The 16,554-nt window shown below is 45.2% G+C and overlaps 1 protein-coding gene across 7 annotated transcripts; it reads left to right on the plus strand.

The window, feature by feature from the left end:
• The first annotated feature begins 8,710 nt into the window (after nt 1–8,710).
• On the plus strand, nt 8,711–15,682 carry ZDHHC4 (zinc finger DHHC-type palmitoyltransferase 4). Of its 7 annotated transcripts, none has more exons than XM_069984012.1 (8): nt 8,750–9,105; nt 9,215–9,316; nt 10,438–10,567; nt 11,134–11,220; nt 11,325–11,503; nt 12,068–12,193; nt 12,757–13,001; nt 15,407–15,682. In XM_069984012.1, exons 3-8 carry the CDS (start codon nt 10,473–10,475, stop codon nt 15,641–15,643), a joined length of 969 nt encoding a protein of 322 aa, XP_069840113.1. In that variant the 5' UTR covers nt 8,750–9,105; nt 9,215–9,316; nt 10,438–10,472; the 3' UTR covers nt 15,644–15,682. The 7 variants fall into 7 exon arrangements, with proteins under 7 accessions (XP_069840110.1, XP_069840113.1, XP_069840109.1 ...); XM_069984008.1 differs by having other exon boundaries at nt 11,159–11,220; XM_069984009.1 differs by lacking the exons at nt 8,750–9,105; nt 9,215–9,316 and adding an exon at nt 8,711–8,737 and having other exon boundaries at nt 11,159–11,220.
• Nucleotides 15,683–16,554: the final 872 nt, after the last annotated feature.

The following is a 16,554-nucleotide window of genomic DNA, read 5'->3' on the forward strand; positions in this document are numbered from 1 at the left end:
GTCCTTGTGTAATGCCTGGGACCCCTCTCAGCTATGAGACGCTCTGGAGGGCTCAATGCAGTGGTGTATGGCTACCATATGAGCTGGCCCTCCTCCTCCTCATGGGGGCGTTGTAACAAGGTCAGTGGCGACTAGGAGTTCACTAGAGAAGAAGCCAGGTAGTGGTTTATCTGCAGAGCCTGTTCAGTTGTATTCGTTAATGCCCAATACTAAACATATACATTACAGCCAACTCTGTCACCCTTAAAGCCCCAATTGCCCCTGGTATCCCCTCATCCTCTTGTGAATACTGTACACAGAGTATGTACAATATGCTTCCAGCCCAGCAAATGAAGCATGTAAAGAAGAAGATTTTCAACATAATTCCAATAAATATAATACCAGAGTACAATAAATAATATGGCTCTTACAGAAGACTGGAAAAGGACCTCCATTATTTGTTAGATAGAGCCAGTAGAAGTGGTCAGCTAAGCGCTTCACTCCCTGGGTCTCTGCCCTTGCTGCTGCAGAAGACAGGTTCCATTGTAAGTCTATGGAGACCATCCCCTGTAGTAATACAGGGATTACAGCATGCTGGGCAGTGAAGCACTTCCCTTTCTAAAGGATCTACTCTTCAACTTTAATCCCACCCGCACCTCACTAACTTCAAGGGTGATTCCCAACATGTTTTCAACATATATCTTTCCTGTTTGTTACTTTTGGTCATTTCAGCCATTGGTTTGGTTTATCTAATGATTTTCTCATTTTTTATTGTTTTAGGGCCCTATTACACCAGCAGATTATCTGACAGATTTGTTTTGAGCCGAAGCCAGGAATGGACTATAAACAGAGAAGAGGTAACAAAGAAAAGACTGAGATTTCTCCTCTCTTAAAATCCATTCCTGGCTTTGGCTTAAAAAATCAGTCAGATAATCTGTTGGTGTAATAGGACCCTTACTCTCTGGGTATCTGCTGATAAATATCATTATTTAATCATTCATTAGTTTGTATGTAGTTGTCTCGTCTGCTTTCCCCTAGTTCTACTTACCTGTGCTCCCTCCTGGGACAATGCCCTGTCACTCTTCTTAGGCAGGACATCTTCAGGTTCTTCAGTGGTACTGGTAATATATTCTCATTCTGATACACAGACTATATCCCTCTGTACTCTGGGGGCATCTTGTGGCAATTTCATGTACTGCAAGGAATAAAGTGACTATTCTGTGTTGTATTCACTGCTGCACTTCCTTCACTAAAGGAGTGTGGCAACAAGAAGCTTGGTTAATACCCTAACCTGGTTTCTAAATAGCCAAAACAGAAATGCTTCTTCTTCTCCCCTGGCAGTCTGTACACTATGTCCCCAGGGCTGTATTAACGGCTGCTGCTGCCCTAGGCACTAAACCTGAAAACGGCCCATCTACACGCACCTATTGGCGATACCAGACCTGACCAATACCACCATACCCCCCACCCCCCTGGAAAAGACACCAGATTTACTGGCAAGTCTGAATGGGAGGAGGAAAACTAAAAAAATAAAAACCAAAAAACTAGTTTTTTCTGTCCCCCTGCTCCCTGCTGCTGCCCCCCTGCAAGGTGCTGCCCTAGGCACCGGACCACGAGTGCCTAGTGGTAAATACGGCCCTGTATGTTCCCTGGCAGTCTGTACACTGTGTGCTAAGTGGGTTGGGGGATGTTTTTAATAATAAACTGATCACAAGAACAAGGTGAAACAGCCAGAAGTTATAAGGGTAAAGATCAAAAGCAAAATGAGAAAACATTACTTCACTGAAAGAGTAGTAGATGCTTGGAACAAGCTTCCAGCAGATAAATCAACAATAACAGAATGTAAACCTGGGACCACTAGCGTAACAACTTCTATGTCACTTACCTGTCCCAGTGAGAGCACAGCTTCCAGCCCCCAATCCTCTATTTGTGGGGGTCTAGTAACATCACATGTAATCACCAGCAAGATTACGGATGGAGGAGAACGGACGCACAACTCAAGATCCCAGGAAGAAAAGAGTGTATAGAAAAAAAATGGACTGGAGAGCAAAGAGAAAAAATCCTGGGTTCCATGAAGCTGAATGGTCTAGTATCACATGACTATAAGACCTGATGGAGAAGAAGGAAACACACAGGCACTCAGCAATCTATTTAGAGGAATGTATAGGTCACCAAAGATGATTAGAACAGACATTACACCTGGGGAATCTGACTGTGTTATGTTGCGTTTACACGGAACGATTATCGTGCGAATTTGCACGATAACGATTGAATTCGAACGATAATTATACGTGTAAACGCAACGAACGATCGAACGACGAGCGAGAAATCATTCATTTTGATCTTTGAACATGTTCTTAAATCGTCGTTCGCAAAAAATTCACAGATCGTTCCGTGTAAACAGTCGTTCACCTATTTTATCTACGTGTGAGATAGGATTAAGCGATCGCAAAACGAATTTTCCGTACGATATATCGTTCCGTCTAAACGCTGATTGTTAAAAAAAAAGAAAAATCGTTACTTCAAAGTCGTTAATCGTACGATCGGGCGAATTATCGTTCCATGTAAACGTAGCATTAGTAGCGCTGTGGCTGCAGCACAGTGTAGCAGAGTGAGTGAGGAGAACTGTTAATCAGCACTCGCTCTGATACAGTCTGACACAACTGCAGCGCTACTGACACAGACAGCTTCCCCAACTGTAATGTCTATTGTAATACTAACATATATAACATACACACCACAAGAAGCTGAATAAATGTTTGGTTTTGTTTCACTGAACTACCACTTTAAGGGGTTGCCCAATGAAGTCTAGCAAGCCAGCAGCAATTATGACATCACAGCATGATTGCGTCATAATGGAGGCATTGTCAGTGCTTGATTGTCATTGTGTCAAACTGTCCCTATGAATCCTTAATAAAATCCTGCATTCATACACAATGTTAAAGGTCAGGAAAAGTGCAGGATAGGATCACATGGCCAGTGTACAAGTATAGAGAGAATGCAGAGACCACCACAACAAACTGTAGGCTATAAAAGACATAATAAATCTTTTTTTTTTTTAATAAAGACCAATAGACAAAATGTTTTTATACTAAAAGTAATACACAGCAAGAATAAAACAGTGCTCTGCAAGTCCAGACTTGATGGATGGAACCACCAGACAAGCTAATACTGATTATGACATCACTGACTATGACAGTGATGTCACAATTCCAGCAGATAAATATAAGAGCCAGTGTGCGACATGGTGTCAGGTAAGTGCTGTCCTTTTTAATATCCTTATGTTCCCCATGAATGATTTTTGGTGGAATTAATGTAAACTTTATAAACAAGAAGGAAGAGGATAGCGCTGTAAACAACACAGGAGATGTAGGGATTAGGTTAGTTGGTGTCCTGTGTGGTGTCTTCTTTAGATGTCCGTCCAATATTGTCCCCCGGTAATATAGTAATGGAGCGCCAAAAGAATACTGCCCAATAAGCTAGGGGTACAGCTACATCCAGTGCAGCCACCAACCCATAGGAGACCACCAGGAACCTTAGGGCCCCCATAGCCCTGGGCTGATAACCACTGCTATATACATATATTGCAATTTGTATATACATAAAGCAAACAACTTTCTCTCTCTCTCCAGATTTGGGAGTGATTTTAATTATTATTAAGATTGTGGCCTTCTTAATGTTTATTGTCATAGGTATTAAACTGTATGACATATGCACAAGCCAAAAAGACAGAAATGGCTGCACATCGCACCCATGGCTGACACGAAAGCTTGTTCAGCTACATTTAAAACCAACATCAGAAGTTAGTATATAATTTGGCCAAACCATATTGCCTCATGTACCACGTGCAGGAGTCCCTAACCAAACCTCATCACTGTGCCGGTCAGCGACCACAATCCCCGCAAAACGTGCGCAAGCAGAGAAGAGGGGCCACGGAATGGCCCTGCAACCCCATTGTCACAGGACCAGACCCAAAAGGGCACCCCAAACTGTAAACTGTTAAACTGTATGACCACTGCGAGAGGAGAAGCTGGTACAAAAAGCACCCTGTCAATGTTGAGACAGGGATGTATGTGGGAGAGGACGCTGATGTGGAGGACATGGAGCAGGTGGTGCAAGACAATGTAGATTTAGTCCAGGAGGGTGAAGCGGCTCCATAGACCATCAGATATTCTGCTTGATGATCTTTCTGCTTGATGTTGTTTCTGTGAGAAACACCAATGCAGGAACAACATCCAGCACAAAGACCATCCATCAGAAAGACCATCTAGAACTAAGACCATCCATCAGAAAGACCTTCTAGAACTAAGACCATCCATCAGAAAGACCTTCTAGAACTAAGACTATCCATCAGAAAGACCATCTAAACTAAGACTATCCATCAGAAAGACCATCTAGAACTAAGACAATCTAGAACCAAGACCATCCATCAGAAAGAGCATCTAGAACTAAGACAATCTAGAACCAAGACCATCTATCAGAAAGATCATCTAGGACAGGGATGGGTGACCTTCGACCTTTCTAATGTTACAAAACCCCAAACAATTCCTTCATGCCTAGACAGCCGAAACTTTAGCTTCCCCATCCCTGATCTAGAACCACGACTATCCATCAGAAAGACCATCTAGAACACTAAGCAGGTAATGTTTCTGAAGGATGTCATAGATGTGGCTACATAGAGATTCACTTTAAGAACATCTTAGGCCCATTTTACATATTGTGATTAATATCATTGGCTCATTTTTCTCTTAATTACTATTTTTCTATCTCGATCTCTGAGCTTTAGGATTAGTGGTCAGGACCGGTGAGATACCTGACATCCAGCACCCACCCTGACTATGAGCCCTCCCAGGTTTGGGTCCTATTATAGGTCACATGTTTGCAAATACAAAAATGTGCCAATTTAATTCTCAGCATCTTCCTATACATGGGCCCTGGTGGGGCTGGCATCAGTGCAGTGGCGTGTAATAGGTACAGTAGATAGAAGGTAGAAGGAAATCACACTGAGCCTTAATACTAAGGATCTAATAAGAACTATTGCATTTAAAATGTATGTCTATATCAGTGATCCCAAACCTGTGGCTCTCCAGATTCAAAACCAAAGCTCCCAAGCCCCGCAACATCACTAGCCCAGTACAAGCCACCATTGCATGTGTGAGCGCTATGAGCCCTCTTGTGAGGCAATCTCCCTGTGCACATCTAGCATATAGTGCAGCCTAGAGCCACAAAAGTGCAAATAATGCACAGGGAGCTGGGTGCCCGCACTGTAATTGGCATAGCGTCCAGGTGCTACCTCTTGTAGTCGCTGCTGAAAATGCCCCCTGGTAGCTGGGTCCTGGCCATATTCAGGCTCTCCCAGACGGTCCCTCTTCTATTCGCTGTACCCAGTACTGGCGGACATGGCTAGCCACTGTGTTTGCAGATAGCAGCGGGCAGTATACCCAGCAATGAAATCGCCAAAAGAGGCAATTCCTTGCATATTTGCTAACAATTGAAAGTTCTTTCCAGGGACACTTTGAGTTTTACAACATGCGTGTTGGTTATTGTGGGTGTGGTTTGCAAGGGGTTTGGCTTGTCATCAGTGGGTTTTTGATAAATTTTCCTTATATTGTTCACTTTGTAACAGTTAGGACAATACAGAGGGATCATTACAGACCCCAGTATCACACCCACAGCATATTACACAGCCCACTATCAGGCCTCCAGCATATTACACACCCCACCATCAGGCCCCCAGTATATTACACAGCCCATCATCAGGGTACCAGTATAGTACAGATGCCAGCATCAGCCCCCAGCATATTACATGCCCCACCATCAGGCCGACAGCATATTACACAGCCCACCATTAGGCCCCCAGCATATAACACAGCCCACCATTAGGCCCCCATCATATTACACAGCCCACCATTAGGCCCTCAGCATATTACATACCCCACCATCAGGCCGCCAGCATATTACATACCCCACCATCAGGCCGCCAGCATATTACATACCCCACCATCAGGACGCCAGCATATTACACAGCCCACCATCAGGCCCTCAGCATATTACACAGCCCACCATTAGGCCCCCAGCATATTACACAGCCCACCATTAGGCCCCCAGCATATTACACAGCCCACCATCAGGCCCCCGGCATTTTACAGATCCCAGTATGACATAAAGAATGGAGAGAAGAGGATAAACTCTGCTTGATAATCAGTTATGTGGACAGAGACGATTACTCTCCCTATACCCTTCTCTATGCCGGCAAGCAGAGTTATTTTCTCTGTCCACATAACTGATTATCACTGCCAGTGGCAGCTTCAGAGGTCATCCTCTTCACTCTCACTATACCTTCTCTCACTTACAGCAAGCAGAGTGACAAGCATGATCTCTGAAGTCATTTACTGGCAGTGATGATTAAAGGAGTCCGGTGAAAATTTTTATTAAATTATTGTATTGCCCCCCAAAAGTTATACAAATCCCCAATATACACTTATTACGGGAAATGCACATAAAGAGCTTTTTTCCCTGCACTTACTAGGGCATCAAGGCTTCACTTCCTGGATAACATGGTGATGTCACTTCCTGGATAACATGGTGATGTCACTTCCTGGATAACATGGTGATGTCACTTCCTGGATAACATGGTGATGTCACGACCCGACTCCCAGAGCTGTGCGGGCTGTGGCTGCTGGAGAGGATGATGGCAGAGGGATGCTCAGTGTCCCTCCAGTGCCCTGTGTCCCTCAGTGTCCCCCTGCCATCATCCTCTCCAGCAGCCACAGCCCGCACAGCTCTGGGAGTCGGGTCGTGACATCACCATGTTATCCAGGAAGTGACATTACCATGTTATCCAGGAAGTGACATCACCATGATATCCAGGAAGTGAAGCCTTGATGCAGTGGTAAGTGCAGGGAAAAAAGCACTTTATAAGCATTTCCCTTAATAAGTCTATAGTGGTGATTTGTATAACTTTTGGGGGGCAATACAATACTTTAATAAAAATTTTTGCTGGATTTCTCCTTTAATTATATGGATAGAGAAGATGATTAAGATAAGGGATTACAGTGCAGTGACATCCAGAGACTCACAGGGGGCGTCTTGGCTGATTGTCACTAACTTTTTCTTTACCTTCCTCATCTGGCCCGGCCATGATGAAGATTTCCTCCCGGCCACAAATGATCTCCACAGAACCTGCCAGACAAACATTTTAGGCTCTATGAAAACATAAGTCTTCTAGCCTGCTTTTAATTTCCCTTTAAAGCTGCCCATACACTTTAGTCATCTGGAAGAGAATAAAAATCTCTTGAGGGGACCAAGGGGACTGGGGGAGGATAGAGGAATTTGAGGGACAGAGGGGTCTGGAGAAGAACAAAGGGGTCTGGGTAACAAAAGAGAAGTCTGGAGGGGACAGAGGGGCTTGGAGAAGGATAGACAGGTTTGAAGTGGACAGAGGAATCTGTAGGTCGATAAAAGCAGAATTGACATGTCAATTCTTTGGGCGGATGGCACAGTAAGCGTGAGACATCCTATTGAATCAATGGGACAGGCAGAACTTCAAGCAGAGTCTGCGGTGCGGAACCCACTTGTAACTCCGCACTGATTTCAAAGTGTGAACTGGAGACAAGAGTGGTGCTGTCTCTGGAAGAAAGTGGCCTTGTTTTTCTAACACTGGAGAACTCCTTTAACACGTATTAGAGACTTAAAGGGGTTATTCAGCGCTACAAAAACATGGCCACTTTCTTCCAGAGACAGCACCACTCTTGTCTCCAGCTTGGGCGGGTTTTTGCTGCTCAGTTCCATTGAAGTGAATGGAGCTTAATTGGAAACCGCACCTGAACTGGAGACAAGAGTCGTGTTGTCTCTGAAATAAAGTGGCCATGTTTTTGTAGCACTGGATAACCCCTTTAAGAGATTAACTTTATAAACCCCATTCCTCACCCTTGAGTCTTTGAAACTATAGTCAAATCTAAGCCGTGTGATGGCACCTCACCCTAATATCCACAGAACTGAAGCTGTTATATAATAGCAGAAGGCGTATATGTCTGTTCACCATGGAGGGGAAACTTGCACCTTGACTCCCCTTCTCAACAGGGGGCAGTATTACACTATGTCCTAGTACATAGCGCACATGGATGGAAATAGGGGGCAGAGCCTGGGGCCCCTCTCAGCTATATGCTGGTAACATGGACCAATATATTGGCTCTGTCACTCCATTAGGCTATGTTAAGACTGCGTAAGAGACCGGCCGTTCCGTGACCCGCACAGTATCGGCCGGATGATTTTTGTAGCTGCAGAGTTCTGATGCTGGCGCATCTGTGCGCGCCCGCATCAGAACTCCCCACTGCACACTATGGAGCGAGCCGCTTGCTCTATAGTGTGCACTGACAGGGTTTTCTACGGCCGATATTCACTGAATAGCGGCCGCAAAAAACTGACATGTCAGTTCTCTACGGCCGGTGCGTATACTATGTGTATACGCTCCGGACGGGATTCCATAAAAGACAAGGCAACGTATCTTTTCACAAAAAGTATGGCCGATTGCAACAACAGCCGTACTTTTACGAAAAGGTACGTTGTGTGAACATAGCCTTAGGTTGCAGTATATGTTGGTAGCCCCCTTTGACAGCTCTACTACAGGCCTTATAGGAGGATTCTTTTCTTTGCCCCAAGCAACCAATCACAGCTCAGCTTTCACTTCTCATATTGCTTTAGTGAAATACAAGCTGAGCTGTGATTGGTTACCATGGGCAACACGGAGCAGCTCACTGTAAGGCTGCTTGATCAATTCCCCCTTCTTAGACTTTACAGACTGCCGCCATTGTAATACAGACTTATCAACCCCAACTCATGAAACCTAAATAACAAGAACATCCTAATAACATGTTGCTCTGGGCTCGATTAATAAGCCTGGCTATCTGCAGCTTCGCTGACTGGTAATCAATAGGCTGCCTCGGCCCTCGGCTTAGCAGCCTGGACCCCTGCGTTCTGCCGCACACTGAAGCCTCGGCTCTGCTCTACTTCCGGGTGTACCAAGATGTCCGCGCCCGGCGGTCATGTGTGTGTCTGGCTGAGTACAGTGTGTATACAGGGGATGTGATGACAGCAGCGGGTGCACAGGGATACAGCTAAGTGCCTGTATGGCCTATGTATTCATATCACATGTTATAGTGTACTCTGTGTTATATTGTGCTTCTTGTGTTTGGTGATAGACACTATTGTAGCCTTCCATGTATTTGCTGTGTAGTGGTGTCTGTCACATCTGCTCTCACGTTTGGGATACAGTTTCCATGGAAACAGGATTCTCATAGAACTGCAAGTCCCAGCGTGACCTGATCGCTGTTGAGACGTGAGTGGCTGATTTCAAAGCGGGCAGCTTCTTCTTAAAGGGATTTTCCATTTCCAGTCTTATAATGTCATGGCTATGCTGTGCCTTTATGATTGGTGGGGATCTGGCCTCTGAATTAAAGGGGTACTCTAGCGAAAATCTCTTTCTTTCAAATCAACTGGTGTCAGAAAGTTATATAGATTTGTAATTTACTTCTACTTAAAAATCTCAAGTCTTCCCATACTTATCAGTTGCTGTATGTCATGCAGGAAGCGCTGTTTTATTTATATTCAGACCCAGTGCTCTCTTCTGACATCTCTGGCCGAGACACAAACTGTCCAGGAACTATAGAGGGTTTTCTATAGGTATCCCCATAGAAAACCTCTCCTGCTCTGGACAGTTTGTGTCTCGGCCAGAGATGTCAGAAGAGAGCACTGGGTCTGAATGAAAATAAAACAGCACTTCCTGCATGACATACAGCAACTGATAAGTATGGGAAGACTTGAGATTTTTAAGTAGAAGTAAATTACAAATCTATATAACTTTCTGACACCAGTTGATTTAAAAGAAAAAGGTTTTCGCTGGACAACCCCTTTAAACCCCCCCCCCCCCCCCCCCCCCCCCAGCGCTGATTCACAGATGTTACCTACATTGCGGCAGTGGATGATGGGATCGGGATCGGCTGTAGTTTTCTTCCCAGCAGAGAAGAGACGCAGCTCTATGGCCCCATTTAGCAGGATCGGTGGGGATCCCAAAAGTCTTCTCCCATAAATTGATGTCACATCCTAGCCATATCCCATCACTTTATGAGCTGGTATGTGCCCCTTTAAGTAGTTATTTTATACCAGTAAATATAGACACCCCCCTCTTACCCTTACCACTGTGTCAGCCAATGCAACAACGTTGCACAACGGCCTATGTTACACAGACAGTGTAATGTGCTATTACGTGGAGTTCCTATCAGATAAATGGTGATCCATGTTGGCCCATAGAGGGCGTTGCAGAGCAGGGGACCCCCTCAATAACATGACTTTGCCCTAATAGGGGATATGTACAGGGTGTCAGTGGGGATCTTTTTGTCTATGACAATCATGGCCTGTACGATGCTGCACACATTAACCTACATTGTCTTTTTATTCCAGGCCCAGCATGGAGTTTCTGTGGCTTTTTATCCTCTATGTGTTTTTCCTCGTCCTTATTGTTTCTATTTTCTGCTTCTTGTCCGGAAGATCTTCCAGCAGGCTGCACCACGTTCTTCATAGAGCAGAACAGGTGAGCTGCCTCTTCTTTAAGGGATTCTACCAGAGATCACATGATCCAAACAGCACTCCAGTATTATTGCCAAATCTTTTTCCATAGTTTGTAACAACACCTCATAGTCCCGGATTGTTGACTGTAAACTTTTGTATAAGGTCCCAATGTCCACAGGTGTGTCCAGGTGTGTGATTTGTCTCTTTAAATGGGTACTGTCACTCTAGAAATGTTTTTACATGACCTAAAGACGTAAAACGTTTTGTGAAACAGTTGGGGCCTGGGTTTTCCAACTACAACTGATCGCCGGATATAGCCAGGAGAAGCTCTCAGCTAAGCGCTTCACTCCCTGGCTTTCTGCCTTGCTGCAGATGTTTCATTTTAAGTCTATAGGAACCATTTCCTGCAATGAGACACAGATCACAGGGAGTGAAGAGCTGAGCTGAGCGCTTCTTTCAGCTTTTCCTAATGATTTTGTGGGGTTCTGGACACTTAGATGCTGACTGGTCGAATGTTTTTTAAAGTGACAGGGACACTTATTATTATTTAGTTAACCTCAGGTTTGCAGTTCTCTTCTTTCTGTACAGTCACATGAAGTGTTGCACATTGCAGGTTGCTTCCCTTGTGTTACCAGCATGGCTTCAGAGATGCCTCGGCAGCTGCTTCCATACCAGGTGGGGAACTTATTAAAGGGGTATTCCACTCAAACATAACTTTTGATATGTTGCTGCCCACTAGCAGGGGCTAGTATGATTCCATGCTGTCATTCTTCTCCCAGGAACCGTGCCTTTGTCATGTTACACCTGATCCTGGATACGCTGGTGTTTGCGGAGTATACCTGGGAGGTTCTGGACTACAGTCTGGAGCTGGAGATAAACTGGATGCTGGTTTTCCTGCCCTATATCCTCATCACCTTGAATCTGTACTGCTTCTACATATGCTGCACAACAGATCCAGGTAACAGATTGGCCAGAGGATTTGTATTATGCAGGTCGGTGGAGATAACCCAGATCCAGGCTTATTTGTATATATATGTTCTAGAACACAGGTGTCAAACCTCCGGCCCTCCAGCGGTTGCAAAACTACAGTTCCCACCATACATGTGAAGCCAAAGCTTTGACCTAAACTGTAGTTTTGCAACCGCTGGAGGACTGCAGGTGCACATTACAGATAAGCCTGATGTCTATATAATATATGAATAGGCATTACACTTGGGGAAGCTGTCTGTGTCAGTAGTGCTGCAGCCTCCGCAGAGTGAGCGAGGATAGCTGTCAATCACTGCTCGCTCTGGATTATCAGGAAGGAATTTCATGTATGCAAATGGGTGTCCAGCCCGCAGTCCTCCAGCTGTCCAGGCATGATGGGAATTGTAGTTTTGCAGCAGCTGGAGGGGCCACTGGTTGGACATCCATGGATGTATCATTTGCTCCTTTTTCAGCCCGCACTTTTTCCTTAATGCCAGGTCAGGTCAGGATAAAGTTGAAGTTCTTAAGTTTTTTTACTTCTTTCTATGTATTCTAGGAAGAGTCACCAGACAGAATGAATCGCTTTGTATCCAGGTCTATGAGTACGACGACATTATGTTTCACCACAACAACAAGTGTCCAACGTGTCACCTGATGAAACCGGCACGATCCAAGCATTGCGGTGAGATGTCACAGTTTACCCAGCACAACCCTGAGATGTCTTACTTTGTGGCAGAAATGTTTAAGAGGTCTATCTGCAATACCACACACAACCTCTAAATCAGTGTGGCACTATTTCTTGAAGAAAGCTGCCATGTGTTTGTCCTTTAACACACTTGTTACATTACATTGACCCAATTTTCTGTTGAATGGTGTGTTTACACAGACAGATTTATCTGACGGATTTTGGAAGCCAAAACCAGGAACATACTATAAACAGGGATCAGGTCATAAAGGAAAGACTGGGATCTCTCCCCTTTTCAAATCCATTCCTGGTTTTGGCTTCCAAAATCTGTCAGTTAAATCTCTGTGTAAACGCACCCGAAGTTGGCTCAATGATGAGCTCTTATAGCTGGGGAGTGCTGCAGGTGCCAATATGGGAGACATGTAATTACAAAGGATCCATCATACTATAACTAGATATATATTATATACTATGACTATAGTAAAACCTATTTCCAGTTGTTCCATTACATTGTCTCTAATTTTCTACCGTTTTTTGCTAAATCTGCCTTTTCCTGGCAGGTGTCTGTGGGAGCTGTATCCAGCGGTTTGACCATCACTGTGTTTGGGTGAATAACTGCATCGGAGCCCAGAACATCAGATACTTCCTGCTGTACCTGCTGAGCCTGACTCTCACAGCCGTCTCCTTAGCTGCTGTAATTACAGTGTTCCTCCTGCAGGTGGTGCTGCTCTCACATATGATGACTGCAGCCTATGTGGACAGCGAAGGACATGAAGATATTGCAAATTTAGCTTATGTTATACAGGTTGGTTGTGAGATGGTACGGAAATAAGAGTCATGTGATGCCACTTTAGACAACTGCACTTAGGAAGGTTCTAGCCCATTAAAACTGTATTCTCATCAGAAATTGTTCCCCTATCCAAAGGGTGGCCGGCGCTCCATTCATTCTCTGTGGGGGCCAACGAACTCCATGATCGGTGCTCCATCAATTGTGGGGCAATTGCGCCCTGATTCTAAGAATAATTGGGGGACCTATAGGTCAGACTATAGATGGGGACTAACAAGCTCAGATAGGAAAACCCCATTATGTAAATACTGGGTATCCTGGTGCTGGGACCCAGGGCCGGCTCCAGGTTTTTGCGGGCCCTTGGGCAACAGAGCCTCAGAGCCACAGCACTTACAGCTTAGTCTTTTCCCTCTTCTTCTCTGTTGGGCCGATCCCCACACTGCTCCTTCTCTGTCTTCTGATATTAAGGCTGCATTCCCACGTTCCGTGATCCTGACTGATCACGGACGTGGAATGCATGTACCGGAGTCCCCCCGCGCCCGGACAGCATCTGTAATTAGATGCTGGGAGCGGGGGAGACTGTATTCATAAGCCTCCCCCGCTCCCAGCATCTAATTACAGATGCTGTCCGGCCGCGGGGGGACTCCGGTACATGCAATCCACGTCCATGATCTGTCAGGATCACGGAACTTGGGAATGCAGCCTTAGGCAGGCCCCTCTCCCACTTTGGACCCCTAGAGGCCCTGTGGGCCCCGGCACTTGCCCAAGTAAGCCCTGTGCTGACGCCGGCCCTCCTGGGACTCCTGGCAAATCAGCAGCCAATATTCACATCCCCTGCCGCGCCACCACAGGACAAATTAAGTATGACACAGTTCCTGTTGAAATAAGTGCACTATTTATTCCACAGAGGTGTGTGGTGCTCCAGATAATAGAAAGGGATTTGAAAATTGCCCAATAGGGGACTTCAAGGGGAACTCTCAGCAGGTAAGACAAACCTCACCTGCTGATAGCTCCCTGTTGCGCACGGCACTGAGGATGAAGGTAGGTTTCTTACCTTTATGTTCTGTGCCTTTCCTGTGCAGTTTTAGGCTATGTTCTCACTACATATGTTATTAGCACGTAGTGGGAAAATAGCCTTAACGTAGTACTCTGTCTCATAAGGCCTCTTGGAGCACTGGCCCACCCCCAGAGCGCGGTATTACAGTGGAGTAATCACTATTCAGCGCTGCTCGCTTCAATAGGGCCGCAAAACCCATGCCCCCTTTATTGTTATATGAATTATGCTGCATTTACTAAATCTCAGTGTAAATGCAGAATATCAACCTTTCTGTACTGCATCCTACCTGCCTGCATTGGCATAAGGCTGTTGTCCTGTATACTACCAGCTTCACAGCTTCCTTTTGGAGCTGCCCAAGTATCTGTTCCTTAACGGTGAGTTCACATGTACAGGATCGCGGAGGATTTCACACTAAGTTCGACAGCAAAATTCCTGTCCTGTATGGTTTACATTTTCGCAGAGGATTTTTCATAATGTTAAGCCCCATCCCCCTTAACCTACCACTGCCCGGTGAATATTTTACCAGTCTGCGCTCCGGCCTGCTTCTGTGGCTCCTGGCATCCTGTTAAGCCAATCGGTGACTGCGGAGGGAGAGCACACTGATTGGCTGAGCAGGACACCAGGGAGCCGGGAACCACAGAAGCAGGCCGGAGCGCAGACAGGTAAAGTATTCACTGGGCAGTGGTAGGTTAAGGGGGATGGACGGGGCTTTACAGAATGAAAAATCTGCTGCGAGTATGTAAACCCATACAAAAAGTACACATGATCGCAGTGGATTTCACTGTAGAACTCGCAGCTATCCGGTACATGGGAACCCACCTTTAAAGGGGTTGTCCAGCGAAAATCTTTTTCTTTCAAATCAACTGATATCAGAAAGTTATATAGATTTGTAATTTACTTCTACTAAAAAAAAAAATTTAAAGTCTTCCCTTACTTATTTGCTACTATTTATCCTGCAGGAAATGTTGGTTTATTTTCAGTCTGACACAGTGCTCTCTGCTGCCACCTCTGGCAGAGACTGGAACTCTGTCTCGGTTTTCTATGAATCCCTATGAAAAACCTCTCCTGCTCTGGACAATTCCCGTCTCGGCCAGAGATGTCAGCAGAGAGCACTGTGTCAGTCTGAAAATAAACCAACATTTCCTGCAGGACATACAGCAGCTAATAGGTATGGGAAGACTTGAGATTTTTTAATAAAAGGAAATTACAAATCTATATAACTTTACTGACACCAGTTGATTTGAAAGAAAAAGATTTTTGCTGGACAACCCCTTTAAGGGGTTATCTAGGCTTAGTAAACCAGCTCCTCTCCTTGATCTGTCCGCCCTTTCTCGATACTCACATAGATCTCATTTTGTTTCCCCAGCACCTGTTCCTGACTTTTCCCCGGATTGTCTTCACCCTGGGGTTCCTGTTCCTCCTGATTTTGTTCCTGGGAGGATACACCTGCTTCCTGTGGTATCTGTCCATCACTAACCAGACCACCAATGAGTGGTACAAAGCTCGGAGGATTCCAGGGGCTCCCAAAGGCTACTCCAGGGGAATTCTGGGTAACCTGAAAGAAATATTCCAACCTTACAGCTGCTATAAGAAGGAGAGATGAGTTATTGACTGGAACATGTATAAAACATTGTAATATGTCTTTTCTGTTATAGGGTTTTTATTTATCTTGTTTATGGGGTAGTCAGTGGGAAACTGTAGAGAACCCATCATTACTTTAATGCTGCCCGAACCATAAGTGATCAGGGTCACCCCCTGTGGCTTCTGCCCTTCTTTTTAGCCTTGATTGACTGCTCCTTGTATAAGTATAGGGAGTGCTCTATCATACAAGGTTGTTGGGGCAGGGACCACCCTTATGACTTGTGATTCAGGCAGCATGAAAGTGATGACAGTTTCCCTTTCACAAACAGGCCTTATATTTTATTGGTAATAAGAGTTATACTATGTGGTGAAGGTACAGGCAGCTTCTTGTTGGTGCTTATCCCACCGTACAGGTTTAGGGCTTCTTCACGCAGATTCCCCCCCTGCTGCAGAGACGACAGGAGAGCATGCATTCACTTCAATAGTCCCTAGAATTGTCCGTGGTTGCGGATCTGCGACCATGGACAATTTTACGGGACGTGTGAATGCAGCCTTAGTAGTACATCATATATACTAACCATTAGGAGGCTGAAAGAACTAGAGCTAGGGACTTCTAGCAAATCTCAATGACGCATCACTGTGGTTTTCCCCTTCATCTGCCAGAGCAGGAAACAGATCTCAGCCCCTTAGTGGTTAAATGGTAGGTCGGTCATATTCACTAGACCTATGTCCTGGATCCATACAAGAGAATCACCCTGGTGGAGTTGTCTCAGCTTTTCAGATTTCCACAATGTAAACTGGTTAAACATAGATTATATTCAGCTCACAATCTAACATGTAGGGGGTCTTAAGACTCCCCACCCACAGATGTCAGGGAGATGGCTCGGGCATGTCCCTTTGTCTTCAGGATAATAAGCCATCACCAGGGGTGGT

Source organism: Dendropsophus ebraccatus, chromosome 9 (genome assembly GCF_027789765.1).
Source record: "Dendropsophus ebraccatus isolate aDenEbr1 chromosome 9, aDenEbr1.pat, whole genome shotgun sequence".
In the NCBI taxonomy this organism is placed as follows: Eukaryota; Metazoa; Chordata; class Amphibia; order Anura; family Hylidae; genus Dendropsophus; species Dendropsophus ebraccatus.